The sequence below is a fragment of the Calonectris borealis genome, chromosome 3 (assembly GCF_964195595.1).
Source record: "Calonectris borealis chromosome 3, bCalBor7.hap1.2, whole genome shotgun sequence".
Classification (NCBI taxonomy): domain Eukaryota; kingdom Metazoa; phylum Chordata; class Aves; order Procellariiformes; family Procellariidae; genus Calonectris; species Calonectris borealis.
In genome coordinates this window covers 60,744,132-60,764,226 of record NC_134314.1, presented here as the reverse complement: position 1 = coordinate 60,764,226, position 20,095 = coordinate 60,744,132, and the positions used below count along the sequence as shown (strand labels likewise).

At 42.5% G+C, this 20,095-nt stretch overlaps 1 protein-coding gene across 1 annotated transcript in view; it reads right to left on the bottom strand.

Annotated features, from left to right (window-relative positions):
- RSPO3 (R-spondin 3) overlaps window positions 1-20,095 on the bottom strand; it is a 62,633-nt gene that overhangs the window by 20,556 nt on the left and 21,982 nt on the right. Inside the window, exons 2-4 of the mRNA XM_075145795.1 lie at window positions 6,852-7,043; window positions 5,193-5,339; window positions 2,592-2,789 (exon numbers count right to left, since the gene is read on the bottom strand). Coding sequence (XP_075001896.1) covers window positions 2,592-2,789; window positions 5,193-5,339; window positions 6,852-7,043 — 537 coding nt within the window. The remainder of the gene's footprint in view (window positions 1-2,591; window positions 2,790-5,192; window positions 5,340-6,851; window positions 7,044-20,095) is intronic.

Here is a 20,095-nt window from a genome sequence, read left to right as displayed (position 1 = left end):
ACAGACATCTATCTATTCAACATGGAAACGGCAGAGGCTGACCGAGCTAACTCCCTCTTCGTGGCCGTGGAGAAAAGATTAGCAGCACTGTTGGTAACTCCAAAGCAATGCCTGAGCAGCAATGCGGAGTCGTACAATACAAAAGAGCATTTTCAATATTTCTTAACAGTAAATACAAACATATTTACTTTCCCTTCCCTTTCCCAAAGTGTTTTTGTTGTTGCCTCCCTCTGCACTCACTGACTGGACGCAGCTAGCCATAAGAACAGAGCCTGGCTTGGTCTCTCATGCAATTATTCTGTTGTTCAAAGGGGAACAGAAGTTTCTGTCTGTGTAATAAGGGACAGTGGCAGTAGGGAAGATAAGTTGCCTGGAGATTAAGTTGGAAAGCTTCGTTTCCCCATTCCAGTAGGAACAGAAGGAAAACTTTGAGCTTAATTCTCAGTTTCCTGGCTTGTCACCATAATCCATCCCTTAAAGCTATTTTAACCTAATGTTTTATGTGTGAGTTTCCTCAGTTTTATTAAGAATTATCTTTTAAAAAAAAAATTAAATTCATCTCCCTGTGAAGGTGTATGAAAGTGAATGGGACAGACTTTTGTGGATACTGAGGAGTATATAGTGGTATATTTCTGAACATTAAAAAAAATGGCTCTCAGAGACACATACAAATCCCAAGGGCACGGGTAGAGTTGGAACATAGGTTCCATCTGCCTGCATTGGTTTCGAAGGAATTGTCTACTGAGCGTAAAACAGGCTAGAATATAGTCTATGACTTGCTCAGAAGGAAGAAAAAACCCCACCTTTATGCACATTGCAGAAAAAAAAAGAAAGAAAAAGATTCATGATTGTGAACGAATTCTTGTGGTGCGCAGTATTTTTCAAGTATGGTTTGACTCAGATCCCATAAAATAAGAATTGACAGTAAAATACGTGAGTAGTTTCTTCTAAAGTACTTACTACACAGGAACAGCAGGCATTTCTCAAAGGGAAATATCCAATCTGAAGACATTGCCAAATTGCCATAAGCAAATACACAACATCATTATCACCTCAAAAAAACAGTTTCACAGTTCCAAAACTACAGTTCAGTCCTATATTTTCAGCTCTGGCAAAATTAGCTTCGGTAGAAAAAAAAAAACTCTTCCCCCGGCTACAATGGGTTAGTGAGAGGCTGTGTTTCAAGTTGTGCCACTACGCAGGAGCAGAAGCAAGCATGGACATTTTGGACATAGATTCTAAGCATAAGGGAATCCGTAAATAGCTTGCCTTGGCTGCTCCCCTGGGGCAGATACACCTCTCTACCGCTTCAAGGCACTGCTTGACACAAGGAGGAGGAGGTGACATCTACCCCATAGGTTCCCATAAATCAGTAGGTCTAGCCAGTTCTTGGGTGAGGAGCAGGCACCTGTAGCTGTCTGGTTCATAAGATCCTCCTTCTAATGTTATTTCCCTTCTCATGAGGTATTTTCCTAGGGAAACCTTCAAAAGGATTACAAGCTCCAAACCCCTTTAACCTTTCTCTGAGTAATCTGCAGCAACCCTAGCGATCATTTAACAAGGAAACAGTAAGTTACTGCTTGGTACCAGCAGCTCATGCTGCCTCGCAGATGTTCACACAGGGAGCAGCTGCTCCACCTCTTCCACTCATCCTCAAAAGGGGTGAAACCTTGCTTTTGAGTTGGGAGGAAAGGGGGAAATGGGAAGGATGGGAAACTGGGAGGAAAAGGAAATATTCCATCGACACTCCTGTGCCAACCAGAGTAACTGCACGGGGACAGAGCAAGTAACTTCCCTGCTGCAAGAAGGGGAGAAAAGGGAATGGAACAACAATCTCTACTGGGTGGAATTTGTATAAATTATTATTTCATAGACTTCTTAAGCATCTCCCATTCTTAACATGTGGGATGTCATTCACTAGGTGCCGTGATGGGGAATAAGTCCAACAAGCTGGCTCGCGTGGAGGGGTGCCTCTGCTGGCAGTCTTGCTTATTGGGTGAAACCAAGTGAAGTTTCCCTTGGCTGCCACGCAGTGTTGTGGTCTTTCTCCCATGCTGGGACTCCCTGAGCCAGGTGCAGATGGCAGGATCAGGCCACATTGTTCAGCCAGAGCTAGTAGAAAGAGTTCAGGGTGGGAGAGAGGCCACAGCGCTGCAGTTGCAAGAGTTATGGTCTTACCTGTAGGGAAGCATGAAATAGGAATTGGTTTGGAGGAATCCCATGGTTGAAGCGTGAAACTTGGCTCCCTGATACCCAACAAACAACTCCGACCATGACATGTTTTACGATGGATCTTTTTGTTCTGAGCTCCACATGCAACCCCTCATCTTGGCAGCTCTTTCAGCAGAACCGAGAGAGAATGTGCCTTCCCATCCAGCCCGCCCTGACCTCTCTGGATCACACAAAGCACATTTTTTGAGCAGCGTTAGGACTTTATTTACTCCAGGGAAGGGCACAGTTCTCTCCAGCCCAAAGAACACCACATCCATGGGAGCTTTGGTGAAGCCCGCAATCGAGGCCTGGGAATTCAGATGTGAGTTATTAAACAAGCACAATACCAATCTCATATTATGACGATGATAACGTGGTACCTTTTCCTTCCTTCTGACATCTCTTTCTTTGTACAATACATTTTCTGCTCTCGCTTGTAGCTGGGCAAGGATTGCCCCTTGCTGACGGATGCTGTACGATCTCTCTGACCCTTACTTCATTTCCTCTTTTGAAACCACATGTTTTTCCTTTCTTTGTGCAAGGGCTCCATGGACTCCACTCACTAGCTTCACAGTGCACTGCAATAAACATAGGACAAGCTGAGCCTGGCCAATATATTTTTGTATACACAATGCATATGGTACATTAATTTTATTCTGCATCAGCCAAAAGGTGGCAAGAATTAATGGAATTAATCAGGATTTGCAGCAGCGAATTGACAGAAATTGCACTGCTGAAGATATACTGCACAAAATAATGTCAAATAATTGTGTCAGTTACTATTTTATACTGGATGTTTCGTAATTCCGTTCCTGAAATGGTACGACAACAACACAATTGGTCTCAGTGAAACCAGTTACTGGGGATTGTTCTGAGGTTGCTTTGGTTCTGCGGAGGTATAAATCCTTGTATTTTCAGTGGAATTAAACTTTGGTCATGCCTATGTGAAAGGAGAGTGAAGTCATGGGGTCAAGCTGCTGCATCTGGTCTCAAAGGTATTGAATTTGGAAATCAATAGAGTTATAAAGGACTAATTGATATCAAAAGGCATTATATTAAGAATTAAGTATCTTTGGTGATTTGCTGCTTGGTATTCAGCTTAAATAGTGAAAGAGCCATCATCTGTAGCATATACAAGCTGTAAGTAGGCAAAGCAGAGGAGAATTTGGGTTGGGGGGGGTGCAAGCTTTTCAGAAGAGTGCTGGTTACAGTTTATAAATCACAGTGATCTGAATGCGCATCCCCTACTATTGGGAACTCAAAAGGTGTACAGCTGGACACTTGTCCAAACAGTGTAGACAAAAATGGGAGTAACCTTGGAAGCTTAACAACATGCTCTTAATAACTATCCTTCTTTTGTGCCATCTCCTCAAGATCCTTCTCTTGATAAAAGATAGTAAACATTTATATTTACTTTATGTTCACATGCGTGCTTAAGGCTATAAACCACCACTGAAGAAGGAAAGACTTCCAGCCCCTCTATAAGGAGGAATTTGTAAGTCAACATTTTTCCAGCTCCAGAATTTACTTCCAAATTTTTCAAAACCTGAAAATATAACTGACCTCAGGCAATCTCTGAGCTTTCTTCCAGTGAATTGTCATGTGGGTCATTTTGTTTTTCATATTACACTGGAGCTCTCCTGTTAAAATAATTGGCCTTCACGTGCACAGAAAGGCTCTGTTTTTCCTCCGTAGCTTTAAATGGCTTTTCCTAGTTGAGACTGACTCATTGTTAAAGCAGCTAAGTCTACAGCACTGGGAAACAGCCATCAAGAAACAAAAATGATGCCTTGAATTTCTTTCAAAGAGGAAAGTCTTTGCTTGAAAATAAAACCGTAAAAACCATCACTACCACCTGAACTAATATATATTTGAGAAGGAAAATGCCAAACTACTGTACATTATTTTTATTCCTGCATTACTTCCCCTCTAACACATGCGATGCCAGGGAGAGCTATGTGCATGATACTCTGGGGGAGGAGATTTCCATCATGGCCAGACTGCGCCTAAGTGCTCCCTGGTTGCTGGTGGCTGAAGAGGTTACCGCTTCCACCGCAGTTCGCAGCCCTCAGCCACCACAATTCACAGCCAGCGTACTAAAATAAGCTGAACCTTGCCGCAGCTTCGGCTTGTCCATGGCAGGGGATGTCAACTGCAGCAGCCCAGAGGCAAATATATCACTTGTTCTGCTTTCAGCCGGAGGGGTGGCAGAGGGATGGAGCAGACAGCTAGGTGTGGTGACCTCCAAAATTGCCCCGACGTGAATAATCGGAGCTTGTGAGTCAGAGGCTGGAGAGATACAAAAGCAGGTCTCTTCTCCACAGCCAGTGAGTCACAGGACCAGCGTCGCCAATCTCATTCCTTCAGTGTGTGACAGTGCTACACTATTTGGTGTTTTATTTTAATGCTCAGTTTCTGGAGTCAGGTGATTATGCACATTTACCATTTGGAGGTTTTTGGGTTTGGGGTTTTTTTTTTCCTTGATGTTTTAGTTTCTAGCCTTCACCTTTGTGAAGGTAAGCTTCAAAATGTTGATGCATGCATGCATGCTTTGAAGGCTCAGGTAGTACAAGGTTGCTAAAGCAAAGCAGTTAGTATTTTAATCTTTCAACTACATGTGGGATCTGGCTCAGGATTTTTGAACCTTTGATGTAGCAGTGCTGCATAACACCGTAACAGAGCAAGGAACAGATGGATGCCATTCTACCTCAGGGCAGACCAAAGAGGCCGTATTTCCTGAGGCAGAATTGCCCTTAGCGTCAAGGCTGTGTTTGTGGGGCACAACCAAGCTGGTGCCTCTTGTGAGATGTCAGACTTGGGAAATACCTTGAGTTTGTTGTGCTGGGGAATACATCTTGTGATGCAGAACATTTCCATTTTGCACTTCCCTAATGGTGTAACTGATCTTGCAACTCATGCCCTCCTTAGATCCCCCATTCCCTGTGAGAAAACCAGGCAGGACACAGGGGGACCGGACTTACCGATGCTAGTGCACTCCATCGTGTGATTGTTGGCTTCCAGCCCATCAGGGCACTTTTCAAGGCACTTTCCACTGTATAAGTAAAACCCACTTTTACACTTTGTGCAGAAGTTTCTGGTGAAGCAGGTATCACAGTCAGCTTTACATTCTGAAATGCAAACAGTAAACAACAATGTTGTTGCTCTTTGCCACGAAACGCCATGGGCTCTCTCACATATACCAGAATCACACAATTCTAGCAATGTTAAACGATCTTCAAAGGAAGCAAATTATATTTAGATCTTCTTCATGGCCTGTGCACACAGTGAGGCCAGCCACAAGTGACCTTGGCATGAGTGAGGATTTAATAAGGATGGCCTGATGCTGAACGGCCCCACACTGCTTGTCTTCTTGCAGACCTATGCAAACGGAAGACAGAGCACAGCACATCAGAATAACAATATACTGCTTCTGCCCTACACTGACACAGCATAGGTACTAATTAACCCCATAGGGCACAGGTACTGGGCCAGTTCCACACTATCTATCTCCATTCATCCAGGAGAAATAAAAATATGCCCGAATTTAGAATCTGCTTAAGACTGTTTTGCATCAACATCTTTTTCTTTTTTTAAATGACTCCCTGATGTTCAATCAGATGTCCTGTAGTATTTCATGTATACTCTATATGACTATCCAAATCGGCATTGGTGGTATATTTTCCAGTTCTCAGATATTTTTAAAAGAAATACATAAAAACTTGTGTATGGTACAGCTCGTGTCTGATATGCAAGGCCACACACTGCTAAAAAGTGAGCAAATACTTTACGGTGTCAAGTTACTCTGTAAGACTTTACTCTGGGGTCCGTTCATTAAATAACTTTTATTACCAGGTAAAAACTGGGAGGGTTGCTTGGCCGTCGCTCTTATGTTTTTATATCACCTGCGGGATTAAAAACAGTGAATTCAACAACAAAAAGAGGAGTGGGGAGGACATTGTGATCTTTTCCAGTTCATTTATGGTTCAAAATACATAGTGGGGTCAAAATGTTGCCCGAGCAGTAAAGAATAGAGTTGGGTTCTCTGTCTCCCAGCCCGGAGGCAACACGAATCGGTCACTTCCCCCAAATCAGGCTGAAACCTGGCCAGCTGAAACCCGGCCAGCTGCTACAGGCGTTCAGAGGACTACACTGAGTGTGAGACAAGCTATAAAGAGACCAGGGCAAACCGCATCTCCAAAGAATGCCACCTGCCATCTTCTCTCCTTGTCGCAGGGGTCAGGCGGGGAAGGGCAGTGGGTTAAACGGCTCCAGCCACCGAGATTCAGCGTCCCTCGGCCCCCGCTCTTCGGAGCTGCCGGCGCTCCCTCTTGCTGCCGGAGGGCAGTGCCTGGCGCCCGCCGGCGCTTCCCTTTCGCTTGGGGCTGTGGAGGAGGAGACCATCACCTGGGTCCTAGGCAGGTCAGCCACGCAGAGCCGGGATCCCTGAGCTTTAGGCCATTTTGTGATCTTTCACCTTAACTTCTTGCTCGGGTTAATATTTACTGCACTACTATAAAAGAAGTGAACAAATAAAGACACGGCCTATCCATCTGCTTCTCTGTTGACTTGACTCCTAAGGGGACACAGCATTCAAGAGAGAACAAACAAATCCATGCGCTTCCCCTTTCCCCAGCACTTACTTGCACACTTATTAATGTCAGGGTACCGTGTCCCATAGTATCCACTTGGACACGAGGAAAGACATACTCCGATCTGTTTCATGCCAATCCTCTCCAGAACAAAAAAGAGCCTGGGCTTACATGACAGGCATCCGTTGTAGTCAGAACACGTAGCACACCCTCCTTGGCAACCCTGGCTCACGTTAGGATGCACTGAGAAGACAAGCATTAACAAAAAAACAACAGTGAGAGAACACGATATTAGACAAGACCATGAAATAAGGTTCCTCTGTATTTGGAAGGGTGGACCATCCACCTCTCTGACAGCTCTTAAAGATCGCTTCATTTTTTCTTGTGTCTCTTCTGACCTGACATTTCATTTCAGCGATTATTTCATCTGCATAAAAATGAGAAGCTCAGCTGATGTGCTCACATCTTGCAGAAATAGCTAACAGCAAATTATATTTGAAATAGATTTTATGGAACAGCAGCAGCCTAGAGAACAGTTCTTTTTCTTTTAGTTATTTTCAGTGGCTTTTCTGCCTTATATGCACTTGGCTCAGCAGATAAATACATGTTCACTTATCTTTGCTTTTCTTAGCTGGATGATTAAAAATCAACCTAGTGTATAATTTCCTTCATTGACTAAATGCCATTTGATTGAGTTCTGCTGTGCAGGAATATGCCCTTATGAGATCTGATGCTAATTTGCCTTAATAAAAAGACACAGGAGGGCCATCCTTCTCACCCTCCTTCTTTCCCTGGAATGTTCTCTTTGGTATGTTTTTAATCTCTAACAATTACAACCTGATGTTCAGACTTAACTGTGGCATTTACGCTGCTCCAGTCCCAGCATGGAGCATAGGTAGGATTATATTTGCCTTTCAATTGAATTGTTCTAATTCTTCAGACAAGGAAAGGAAAACTTATTACACTCACTGCTTAAGACTATTCAGTTCTTCTTTAGGGGCTTGGGGGTAGCAGCAAAGAGAACGCTATAGCAGACTGTCTTTTCAGTAGCAGACATTAGTCAGTGCATTACTTCTCAGAGAATAACGTTTTGCATCTTCCTGTACTTTAGAAGTTGTTACCTACTTTTAATTCCTCTTGGTTGCATTCTTAAATAGGAGTTGGATCTGAAAAATAATTAAGCATCAAATAGCTGCAGACGCTGTGTCCCCTCTTTTTTGGCCTCGTCTTGTGTGAAAAACCTAGGCATTTTTCTAAGTATAAGCTTTCATCTCTCAACCTGAGATATCTGGTTATATTTCATATGTAAGAGAAATCCAGTCCTCATATACATTTGTAAATCTTATTTGTAAATACTATTGGCTTCCTGTTCTGCCTGCTCCTCAGGCCAGTGATAATTTTATAAATATGCACGTGCCATACTTTGATTGCCTATTTTAGTGTTTTATTTTTATCTGAGACATTGCTAAATAGCTTGCATACACAATGAACTTGTTTTTGTCAGCTGCCTTCTGTGGATCCCTTGGAGCCTATATGAATCCATGGCTTACAGGTTGAAAGCCACCACTCTCTGCTAGCTCAGGGGAATTTGCCTGGTGGCAGGGAAGTTCAGGAATACCTCTGTACTTTGTTCACTTACAGTTTTGGCAAAAAAGGCACGGCCCATGAATGGGAAAAGCAGTCCTCTATGCTCTGAGGTTTCGATGACCAGTCCCGAAATCTGAGAAACCTCAAAGGGAGTTCAAGTTCACTTTTCCTCTTTCATTAATAGAATGAGGAATGAGGGTTGTTTCTCTCAGTAGGGCTGAACATGTAGGAGAAGAGCAAACTTTGGCCCTGCCGCGGATAAACAATTTCAATGAGAATGTAAGAACCCAATTCTCTCTGCCCCTCGAGGCACTCACTTTGTAGAACAACCTGGAGGAAAGTGTTTTTACCACCAGGACACACCACTACTATGAGAATAAATGACATTCTGAGTAGTGAGAAGCTGCAACTCTGATTCAGTTATCAGACTTGCTTTCACTAGACTCTCAAAATAATGAGTACTCAATAAGTATAGTGTAATTTTTTCTGAGAAGATTCCAAAGATACAGAGTACATTGATTTTGAAATTAAGAGCCTGAAAAATTGGCTTTCTTTTTAAAGTTAAGTAAATGAAAATGTCCTTGCCTCTCTCTCCCCTGTCCTGTGGCTCTTGTGTGAAGCTACTTTCAAAGGCAGACACAGTAACGTGATCTAAGAAGCTGACATTATTTTAAAACTATCCGTGACTTTCCTTCATTAAGTCTGACAGAGGGAAGAAAAAGCAGCTGAAGTACAAAATATGTGTCATCAAAGCTGCTATATAAAATATGGATGATCACTTTTGACGGGAAACATATTATGTGTGAGCACCTGTGACACGTCATTATGTATAGATTTTCTTGACAGAGAAAACATTATGTGCAACTGCTCTGAGGTCAAGCTGTGTGTGTGAGCCCTTGAGACAAGCAATACTTTATTACCAAAAGATGATAATTCTCTATAGCTAAGATCCATTACATGGCCAATTTCCATCTCCCCTTTAACTCCAGAAGTATTAAGTATGAAATAAAATGTACTCCTAGCCATTTTCACAATTTCTGCCTCCTTTCATGCATCCCAGATACATCTCATACAAAAACATGGCAAAAAAAGAAAGCCATGTAAAAAGTAGTTCTGAATGGGGAATCATATTGTTAGTATTACAGAGCAAGGAATAAGTTAAAATATTTAAGTCAAGCTCCATTTAAAGGTTGATTTCATGCCATGTTATAACTCAACACGTGAAGCAAAACAAGCTCCTGTTCTTGGAAATGCATAGAGCAAAAGTCTCGTTGAAAAGTCAGAATTGACGTTTTAAATGAAGAAAGGCATTTTTTCCCTTAAAAGCTGTTAAAGGGATCCTTTTTTGATTGTCTCCTCTTGTGTCTGGCATTTCTTTGAGCCCTGTATCTGTGTAATGAAACTGTCTCTCACTGCGCTTGCTCTGAATGCTAGGTGGGCCTTTATTCTGGCTCAGGCAAGAAGCAAAGCAGGGACAGCCGAGCGCTCCAGCAATTGGTTCTGTTTGAAAGCACAGCACTGGGCTTTGTCATTGAACCTGGGAGAAAATAGATGGTGGAGGAAAATTATTTGTGTCTAGAAAATGAGATAGCATGTTTGAAATAAGGCATCTCCAAGCTCCAGCTGAAGATCTCATTCCAGTTACCTCTCAGCCTCCTCCCTCTCCAGTTCAGATCAGGCGCTTGCCTGATCCCTGCAGTGTGGGGGACGGTCCCTCCCCTCCTGCGGAGGCCAAGTGGGGTCGAAGGGATTCCAGAAGGAAACGGGGCAAACTCAGGCGCTGAAACATCTTTCTGCCATAGGAAAGGAACTTATCACTGCTGGGTACAGAACTGGCCCTTACTATTCCTCTCTCATTGCAGCAAGGCGTTAGTGCCTACAGATCTCAAGCACTTCAGCAACTGCACACCATAACCACGAGGAAGCAACCAGAAGTTTTACCCCTTTTTTTCCCCATGTCAGACATTGTGAGCTCAGAGTTTAAGTGATGTGCCGCAATAAGCTGGGAACATAAACCCCATCCAGTGAAATCCGGTCACGGTACGCCTGGTGTAAGCATTACGTCGAGTTTCTATACTTAGGTCAACAGTAGAAATGGGTAAGTAAGTATATCCACTTTAAGAAACACTTTGAAGTCTACAGGCGAAAAAGCACTAGGAGAGTGCAGACTACTCCTGTTAGCCACAAGTTTTAGATGCGGTAAGTGAGGCAGAGAGAGGTCCAGTCTCTTGGCAGAGGGGCAGGCGCTGTGGCCTCGTTGGTTAGGCACTGGCTGCAGAACCAGGAGGTCTGGGTTTTAGCATCGCAAATAGGTCCAAGAAATGCTCTCGCTTGTAACTACTTGGTCTTTGGTGCAACCTGCTCCATTAGAAAGGCAAATAAAATGAAATATAAAAAATTCTCCACAACCCTCAGAACTGACTTCGATGAGGATGAAGTATTCCGTGCATGGGCTGTTAGGAGCAGTGTCTAGATTATTAGAGATGATCCTACCAGCCATCAAGCAGTCTGCCTTGTATTCAAACATTCTTTGAGCACAGTGAAATCCTAGACTCTCAAGGATGGAAAATACAGCATAGCAATGGGCAAAGCAAGTGGTGGGAGCACAGAGGCCCACAGACAATTTCTTCCCCACCTCTTACACAAGCGTCAGCCAGGCTTCCTGACTCATCAGGTACAAAGTATGTACATGCAGGCTTGTGACTGGCTTTAGGTCCAGAATCCATCCCTCCATTTTTCTTTTGATAAAACCTAAATACTGGAGATCAGAGAAGACACTAAGTTAATCTTGAACTATTCTCTTCCCCTTCCTGGCTTGGAGGCAAAATCCCTTTTTGGCTTGGAGGCCTTTTTTTGTGCAAGCTGTTTGTCCAGATATTAGTTTTAAGCCTCATTAGCAAATGAAATCACTGGGGATTTTCCTTTCTCGGAATATTTTCCAAAGCCCTGTTCTGGATACAATAAGTTGTGGTCTCTGTGTTAAAAATAGAAAGTTAGGGACAAGGAGCTGAATTTGAATCTGAACTTTCAATAACGAGACGATAGGAGATTTTGACGGCATGCAGCAAAGAAATTCTAAAACCTTTGCAATGAAATTTTTCTATCAGTTTTATTTTATATATAGATTAAAATTTATGGGATCAAAAAAAGAAAATAAGAAAATGCAGGAGGAATCCAGGTGGGCATATGTTCTGACAGCCAGGGGAAGAGCTTGGGGTAGAAGAACATTCTTTGCCCATTTGCTGCAGCTGAAATGCACTGTCTCATCACCAATATTGAAGGACAAGCTGTCCATTTGGAGGCTCGCTCTTGAAATGGATGTGCTAGACAAATGAAAACCATCCCTGCTAGAGAGCTGCTGCTACTCCTGATTTCTCAGGCTTGCGCATTCTCACGGGAAATATTTTCACAGCAGAGCTGCTCTGGAATTCAGCCGCCCCGGTTGGGCTGCCCCTCGCTGCGAGACCCAGGCCCTGCCTCGGCTTTACCCACCACACGGCACCCACGTGGGCACTAGCCCTTGTGGTGGGGGGATTTGGGACGGGATATCCCTTGGGTTCTTGTGTCGCCTGATCGCTCCGTGCGTTCGCTGGTGTTCATTTCTCTCTCTCTCGCCTAGTGTGAAGCAGCTGCCTGTGGCGGTGGCCTGAAAACAATACTTCACATAAAGCAGAGCTACTCTTAATCGTGCGGACCATCCTTTAGGCAAACGCAAACAGCATTTGGCAGTGAGCTCTTCTAATGAGAAAGTCATTAAGGAATTCTGTTTGCAAACCACAGCGTATTTCCTCAGACTCTTTCTTGGACAGAATTTCTCTGTGTGGAAATGCATTAGAAGCGGAACGGACAATGGTGGGGCAAAACCACTGAATCAAGGTGTAGGCAAGACGCAGTGCAGAGCAAGGAGAAAGCCCAGGAGTGGTGGGACAGCACTGGGAGAGCAAGTACGCATGGGTTTGATCGGTTTGTATTATCACTGCTAAATAGATTGCCAGCCTGGGCCAAGATGAAACCTGAGCTCAATCTTGCAGGCTAAGCTCTGCTTGATCGCTTGGCCTTAAATCACCCACAGGGAGGCAAGGGACTTGATAGGGCAGCAGCTGAGCTCTGCGGGGAGGATAAATCCATACACGGCAATTGCTATATTGGATTGGCCATAAGTTTTCTGGGATGCAACTGAACCAGTGGTGATAGCTGAGGAAGGTGAACTCTCCGTCCAGCCTCCCCTGGATCTACGGGAGTCTGAGGCAGCCTAGAAAGGAGAGGCAGCTGCAAAAGGAGCAAAGAGGAAAAATGAGTCTAAAAATCAACTGTTAAAGGCTTAACGTCTTCTGTTTCTCTTTGTGATTTGTGCTTCACAAATTCTTTAAGATTTTCTAAGAGGATGACAACTCCTCCAGAGATTTGCCTGACTTCAATTTCACTTCAGAGCATTGCTGCCTTCTATGGTACAAAACACATAACAAAGAAGATCCTCAAGTGTCCTCCTGTGTTTTGAAGGAAGAAGATCCCATAAGGACTGAAAAAAAATTTCCTCAAACATCTGCCTGGCTTGACAGAATATTTTCCTCCTCAAGAGGCACTTCCCGTCTGAGGAAAAAGAAACCAACCTATTTTGTTTGCCAAGTGTCAACAGTTCTAAAAAGCAACAGAAACGTGAGTATGGGAGTGTCCCGCAGTCTCAGGGAGTATCTGTAACCATTTTGTAGTGGTGTCTACAAGCAAGGAGGCCCTCAGCCCAAATGGCCAAGATCTCACTGGAGAATGCCTCATCATTATTAAACACATGTCTGGCAAAGTGATGCTGAAAATTAAGTATACTGGCTGCCAGAACACATTTCCCCTGAATTTGGTTAGAAAGTGCATCAACAGGCTGAAAAATCTCACCAGGGGTGCAGAGTTTTATGCAGTCTCCTAGCATCTTCAGCACAACAGAAATCAGCCACAGCAACCACAAATGGCTCCTTCTCATTCCAGAGAGTTTTGTAAATAAACTGAAAAATTCTTTTTATGGAGAGAGAAGGGAAATTGACTTTTTTTTCCCACGTACTACGGAGCACCACCAAAAGTCAGGGATCCAGGACGTTTAAGCAGTATAGCAACCAAAAAGGATCCCCCAGGCAAGTTGCCTTAAGCACCCTGGTGGTGATGATAAAGGTAGGACCAAGTCACGCAATACCTTCTCACATCAAGTTCTAAATCCTATCAGCAACTACAGATCTTACTTCTAGAGTCAGCTGTAGTTGTTTCCAAATACCCAGCCTTCAGGACTATACATAATGAATCTTCTCTAAAAATGGAAAACTGAATTACATTATCTCCTCCGTATTGTCTACGTAAGATGACCTGTTATAGAAGTGAAAGCATGGGATCTATAAAGAGTAGTAATCTGATAGTTGTATAACCTAATACTTGTATAACCAACGTGTCATGACACTTGTCAGACTCGGCTACTTGCAAATAAAGCATCTGTGCTGAGATGAAAAAAGGAAGCGTGAGTTTTGGAAAGAGATTATATTTGATGCACATACATTTAGACAGTATTTTAATACTCTAATCCTGCAAGATGCCGTCATGAAAATCCCCAGTTGATTTTACGTTGTTCGTATGCACACAGAACTCTAAAAACAAAGTTGTCAATGTCACTGTGACTCCCATGCCTCCCCAATCTCTTCCCTACAAGAGATGCATACTTCTATCACGTAAAAAAGCACAGCTGTATATTGCACACGCTCATTCTTTGAAATATGCAGTCTTTCTGCTTGGTTTTCTGCTTGATGCTAGCGTTCCATCTGTCATTTATGTGTTTCTAACAAAGCTCGTTGGTGCTCAGGTTGTCCTGGTGGCAGCAGAGCCTGTCCCCCCCATTTACTTCTCCTTGTTCCTTTAACATACTGGAGACTTTTATTGTTGCGTATTACACAGATGCTCGTGTACTTCCAAGCTGTATAAGGATCACTCAGCTCATACTGTCAACATTACACAACTACAGTAGCATTTGCAAGTTTCTCGTTTCCCACAGGGTCTTTTGAGACCAGAGTTTTTCTCTCAAAGTTTTGTTTCAGAAACCACAGAAAGAACAGCAGGATGTAACAGATTTTACTTTCCATGCTGGGGACTAGGGAGAAGGGTTTAGACAGCAAAAGCCTGTAATCCCATGTCGAAGCTATGATTTTCTACTACCATGTTTACAGCGTTAAAAAATTAATAAGCCAGACAGCAAGCCAGCCCACTGCCTTGGCGTTGCTCTGATGTGCCTTTGGTCAATTACTTAATATCCTCTCAATTTTGTATATTTTCCTAAGTGGAACTGATCAAAAGTTTGTACTGAATGAAATTTTTTTTTCTGTGTAACGATTAAATTCATACCATACTGAAGCTAACTAAAAGCCCCGAAGTATGTTGTTTGCAGTGGAACTGTTCTGGACTGATGCCTGCAAACATTGAAGCGGAACCTGTCTCTTTAAATTCAAGTCTCATATCAAGATTTGAACCCAGAGTATAGATACTAAGGAGTATCACAGTGCTGGAAGGTCTCTAAAAATTGTTTTCTACAATTTGTAACAAGGGGAAACACTGATCTCAAATTTTCATAAAGGAAAAAGGGTAAATTCTCCAGGCTGACTGGACCATCCATCTGTCAGTGACACAAAATACTGTCCAAAATTCCAAGTTTAAATTAATGATTAAAATACTAGCTCTAGTGACTGTTTCTCTGCTGTAGTGCTGTGTAGTGATGCATATGCTGTCAACACTCAGCAAATGATCACGACCCAACTATTTTCACCTTTCCCTCATGCCACTGGGACCCATGCCAGTCTGAAAAAAAGAAGTCAAGGGTTTTTGACTGCAAAGCATGAACAGTGTGATACGAAATCAAATTCAACTCTGATGGAAAACAGACAAGAGACTTCATCACCAGTCAGCTCGGACTCATTGACGGAAGTCCTGGCCCACCAAAGTCAATGGCAAAACTCCTGCGAAGAGACGGGGGCGAGGATTTCACTAATTTGTTAATCGACGTTAGTGTAGTCCATGGTTGGGACTACAGTTATCTGATTTTTAGAGGGCAGTGTGATTGGATGGCCTGGTTTGATTGGGATTAAGTAATAGGACGGGCGAGATTTAAGTAAGGCGTCTGATTCCTGAGGAACTGACTCAGTTCAACAGCTCCGCGTGCCTGGCTCTTCTTGTGAAGTAACTATGAATGGCACGTAGTTAGGGCTTGTTTCATCACCCCTTCTGCGCGCTGCCCTCCCTTTGAAGTCTGAGCCTTCCCCTCCCAACCGGCTTCGCTGCCTCACACGCTGACCCACATGAAAGAAATTTAGCGCTCACACCAAGCATCATTCACTTCCCCAAAACCGTAATACATCTAACATCACTGCAGTGATACACAGCAGGCAGTTTACAGGCGAGCTAAAGCCATGCTAGGAAGTATTTGAGCTGAATTATTGGGGTGCTGGTGATGAAATCAAGGCTATCGTCCATTTTGTGCTTAAGCAGGGATACAGTTCATTTTTTATGTGGTGGAGTACCACCACTTCGCCGAGGATTTGTGCACCAATCAGCTCAGTTGATGGCAAGAGAAAATGAATTAAAAGGAATTAAAACGCCTTTTTTTTTTTTTTTAATGTAACATCTGTAAAAGTACGTTCTTTATCCCCAAACCAATTAACAGTATAACGCTGACACATCAAACTTCCCAGATAGTTAAATTAATTGAAAGCTTATGCACAGGCTGTATTTGAAAATAGAAGCTGCAGGCTGCGCTGTTGTAGCCAGCGGTTGCGCAGCCCGGGTGAGCTCCGTGCAGCCGTGCAGGTAGATGGCAGGCAGCACCCTTACGACCTCAGTGGTCAGTAAGCCAATCGATCACAGCTTTCTTTCTATTCCACAATAGATTTGCCTGCAGCAATCCTATTGTGTGCCTTAGTGGCACAAAGAGGTCCGGGCAGAGGCCAAAATGTCCTGTTGTGCCCGTGGTGCCACCTCCAACGTAGAAGACACCCCCTGCGGCTGCTGGGTCAACGCAAGATGAAGCCAGGTCCCCCGTACCCACCTTCACCCACGCTCTTCCCGCTAAGAGGAGCCCCATGGCCACCACCTCCCTTGCAACCTAAGGCTGAAAGCTGCCAGGCTGCTCCAGCCTCTTGAGGATGCCCTGGAGAGGATGTGCAGCAACCGGGAAATCAGTTTAATTGATTAAAGGTCTCTATGAACGTTTTGCTCTGCTCTGATGTCTGCCCGTAAGGGTCACACCTATAGGGAATGACAGGAATGCTATTTCACAAGGATTTTCAGAAGTGGGACTAATGCAAAATTGCCATAAAATGCAAAAATTTATGAAATATTCCACAAAAGATTAAAAGATAATCTGTTTCACTTTGTTGGGAATACTTGGTTTCAGTTATTTTAAAGAATTTTGGACAAAATTATGTCAAAGCTTTTTTAAAAAATATTTCTATTTTTAAAGAGTGATGTGTTCTAGTGGAATTTTGTTCTGTCAGTGATTCTCCAAGTGGCTTTAATTTGAAATAATAATAGTAACAACGTAAAGGTGAAATGGAATGGTAAGATATAGAATTTCAATTTAAAAGAAAAAGGAAATTCTAAAGTAAAAAAATAAATAAACTGAGGCCACCTATTGACAATACTAGGTAAAGAAAAACAAACAAACAAACAAACAAAGTTATATCATTATATACAAAACCAAGAATTAAATATCTAGGAAATTTAGGGTTAGTGTTATGAGTGTTATTAAACATTTTATAGTAAGAACTATAAAGTCAAATGTTTTGAAGCCACTTTAATGTTTTTCTACAACAGCAAAGAAAAAAGGAAAAAAGCGCCTTATGTGTCTTTAAAACCAATTTAACCCAAACTGAAGACAAAAACATTTGGAAAGATTAATGCTTAATCTATGAATTACAACTTTTAGGGATGACTGGTTTTTATTTGTCTGATACATTATTTAATATTGCTGATGCACATCCAAAGTGATATGTGACACTTCTTATGCACAATTGAACAAGTGGTCTTAAAAATATACTTTTGCTAAAGTATTTCACCAGTAACAATGGTGGGAGTCACACAATTTAGGCTGGATCACAGCAGCATCCTGAGGGCACATATTTAACCTTACGCTGCACGTGCAAGTACAAATTTGTGAGACACCTCTTCCTACCCAACCTGCTGCACATCGAAATGATCCATTTGCTGTTTCGTGGCCTGAGAGCGCTGCTTTTTCTGGTGTCAGATGCCTTAGCCAGCTTGCAAAATATCCTTGGCACTTTGCAACAGTGCTCTGTTGAAGAACATTTTTCTAATAACTACAGTAATGAGGAAGAGAGGACTGTTCAGTTCTGTTTTGTCACGCTGTAAAATAATTAACTTAAGACAATGCAGAATAAAGGATAGAAATAGAACCCGTTACTGCAAACAGAACCGTCTAATATAAGTTATACCAACAATTAGTTAGGCTTTGGTGAAAACTAAACATCCCCTAGATATTAGAAAAACATGAAATCATAGCAGTTATTTTTAAAGCATCCAATACGATGAATATTTGGCAGCTGGACTGGTGGCTAGTGGCTTGCGGCACCACGTTGGGCTGCCCTGAGACAGGGCTCGGATATGAGATGACCGCAACAACACCACTCCAAATGCTGGGCTGCTGCAGCAAAAATTGTGATAAAAAATGACACAAGCAGATGCCAAAAAGGAATAAGTGAAAGGAAAGGTTGAACTGTGCCCTCGTATGAAAACATCCTTCTTAACTGACTCCTTGACCTCATGAAGTTGCATGAAGCAAGTCAAGCAATTTGCTCTTACAGAGAGGTAGCAGTTCCCCGTAAGTACCTGCCCCCGGTGACAGCAAGCAAAATTGTACGTATAGGAGATTCTGTCCTGGGGTAGAGTGATGGACCCAGTTATCAACCTGTAATCTGTAGACCCCCAGAGGTCTGCATAATGTTAGAAACGAGGAAAAATTATTGCGATGGTATCAGTTCCCCAACCCCAAAGCAAACATATACACAGGCCAGTACAGATAAAAAAGAAACAATCAGCGTGGAAGAAAACAAAAGCAACAGGCGAACTTTCAACATCTAGTTACTTTGTCTTTCCCTGTATTTGAAACCCCCCTGACAGCACCACTGAGTTATGGGCTTTTGGAGAAAGCTAGGGCTTCTGGGATTTGAAGGTTGGTGAAGTTGCCTGCTTATGGTCCCCTTCTAGCATTGGAAAGTTAAAAGTATTAGCATCCACATTTTCAAACCCAGGGCCTCCAGTGAGACAACTAATCTCCTGGTTCATTCCTACATACATAACCTGATTTTCAGAGTGCCTGTGGAAGATGCAGATGGTCAGAGGTCTGAAAATGCAGCTATTTATTTAGGAGTCCAATCAAAGGATTGCTGCTTCATTTCTAGAGTCAAACTTTAAAGCTTTGGTCTTGTCATCTTTGGGCTTCAATTTCTTCATCTGCAAAGGAGAAATGATACCTATCTCTTAGGAGTGTTGAGGTGTTTAATTCATGGGTGTTTACAATATGTCCTCAGCTTTGGCTGAAATTCCTGGCTTCTTTGCAAATGCAAGCCTTCATGTGCGATTCTGTTCCTGGCACTGCATTAAACCTTGCTTTATACGGGATTCTCACATATACATCAGATGATTGTTATGAACCCAACTACTGAGTCATGGGTGCAAGTGTTGTAACAATTTATAGCAGTCACTCGCACAACCTTTCCGTGCACAGATTTCAAAGGCAGACTGAGACAAGTTGAGAAGCCAGTTCTTTTAACTTTCTGATTTCTGCTCTGTGACTGAAGAGATTAGATTATTGGAAAACATGCTATTAGCACTGGCTTGCAGCCAAAGGGTCTGCTATGCATTCTGCAAGAGGTGCTGTACTTACTGTAAATTAAGGAAAAGAGCTGGGTAAGTTACTCCAGCAAGGAATGTTCCCTTTGGGAATTGTCCACAGCAAACGAGAGCTGTGGTTGGTGAGCAAAGAGCAACAGGGAGAAGAAAAATAACAAAAAAGGTCAGAAATTTCAGGGAAATAAAAGGTCCTTTTTCTCCTCCATACTGAGCACCAAGTTAACAAGCTTCAATGTTTGTTGATCCCTTTTATGCTACTTTCGGCATTCCCAGACCCAATTGAAAAAAACCCCGAACAATTACCATGTAAGCCCATGCTTGAATTCCTCCCCATTTGAAAAAGCACATCAGCATATGGTTACCTTCACACATGTGTTACAGACCCCTTGACTTCAATTAGACTTAAATACCTGATTAAAATTAAGGACACATTCTTGAATAGAGGCTCTTGTGCTTGGAGCAGACACATATCTTCCTGAAGTAGGCAAAAGCCTAACTCTTAACATACTAACTTTGAAAAAAATGCCTTGAACTTCTCAGCTGTTAACTAATTCAAAGTTTAAAATATTTTTCATTTTTTAACTTTTCAATATTTTTAGGTAATTTTGTAGTAGAAAAAATAAAATATCAAATATTTTCAACATAATGACTATGTTTTCCTGGTGTTCCAGAGAGCAAAACCATTATTCTTTTCTCCTTTTTCAAAAGATTAAAAAAATAAATTCTCTGCCCTAATTCTGAAGAGAAAAGCATAGCTATGTGAATTCAAGAGGCTTATGAAAGGCTTCTACTATTACTTTAATTTATTAACTTTTTTAAAATTA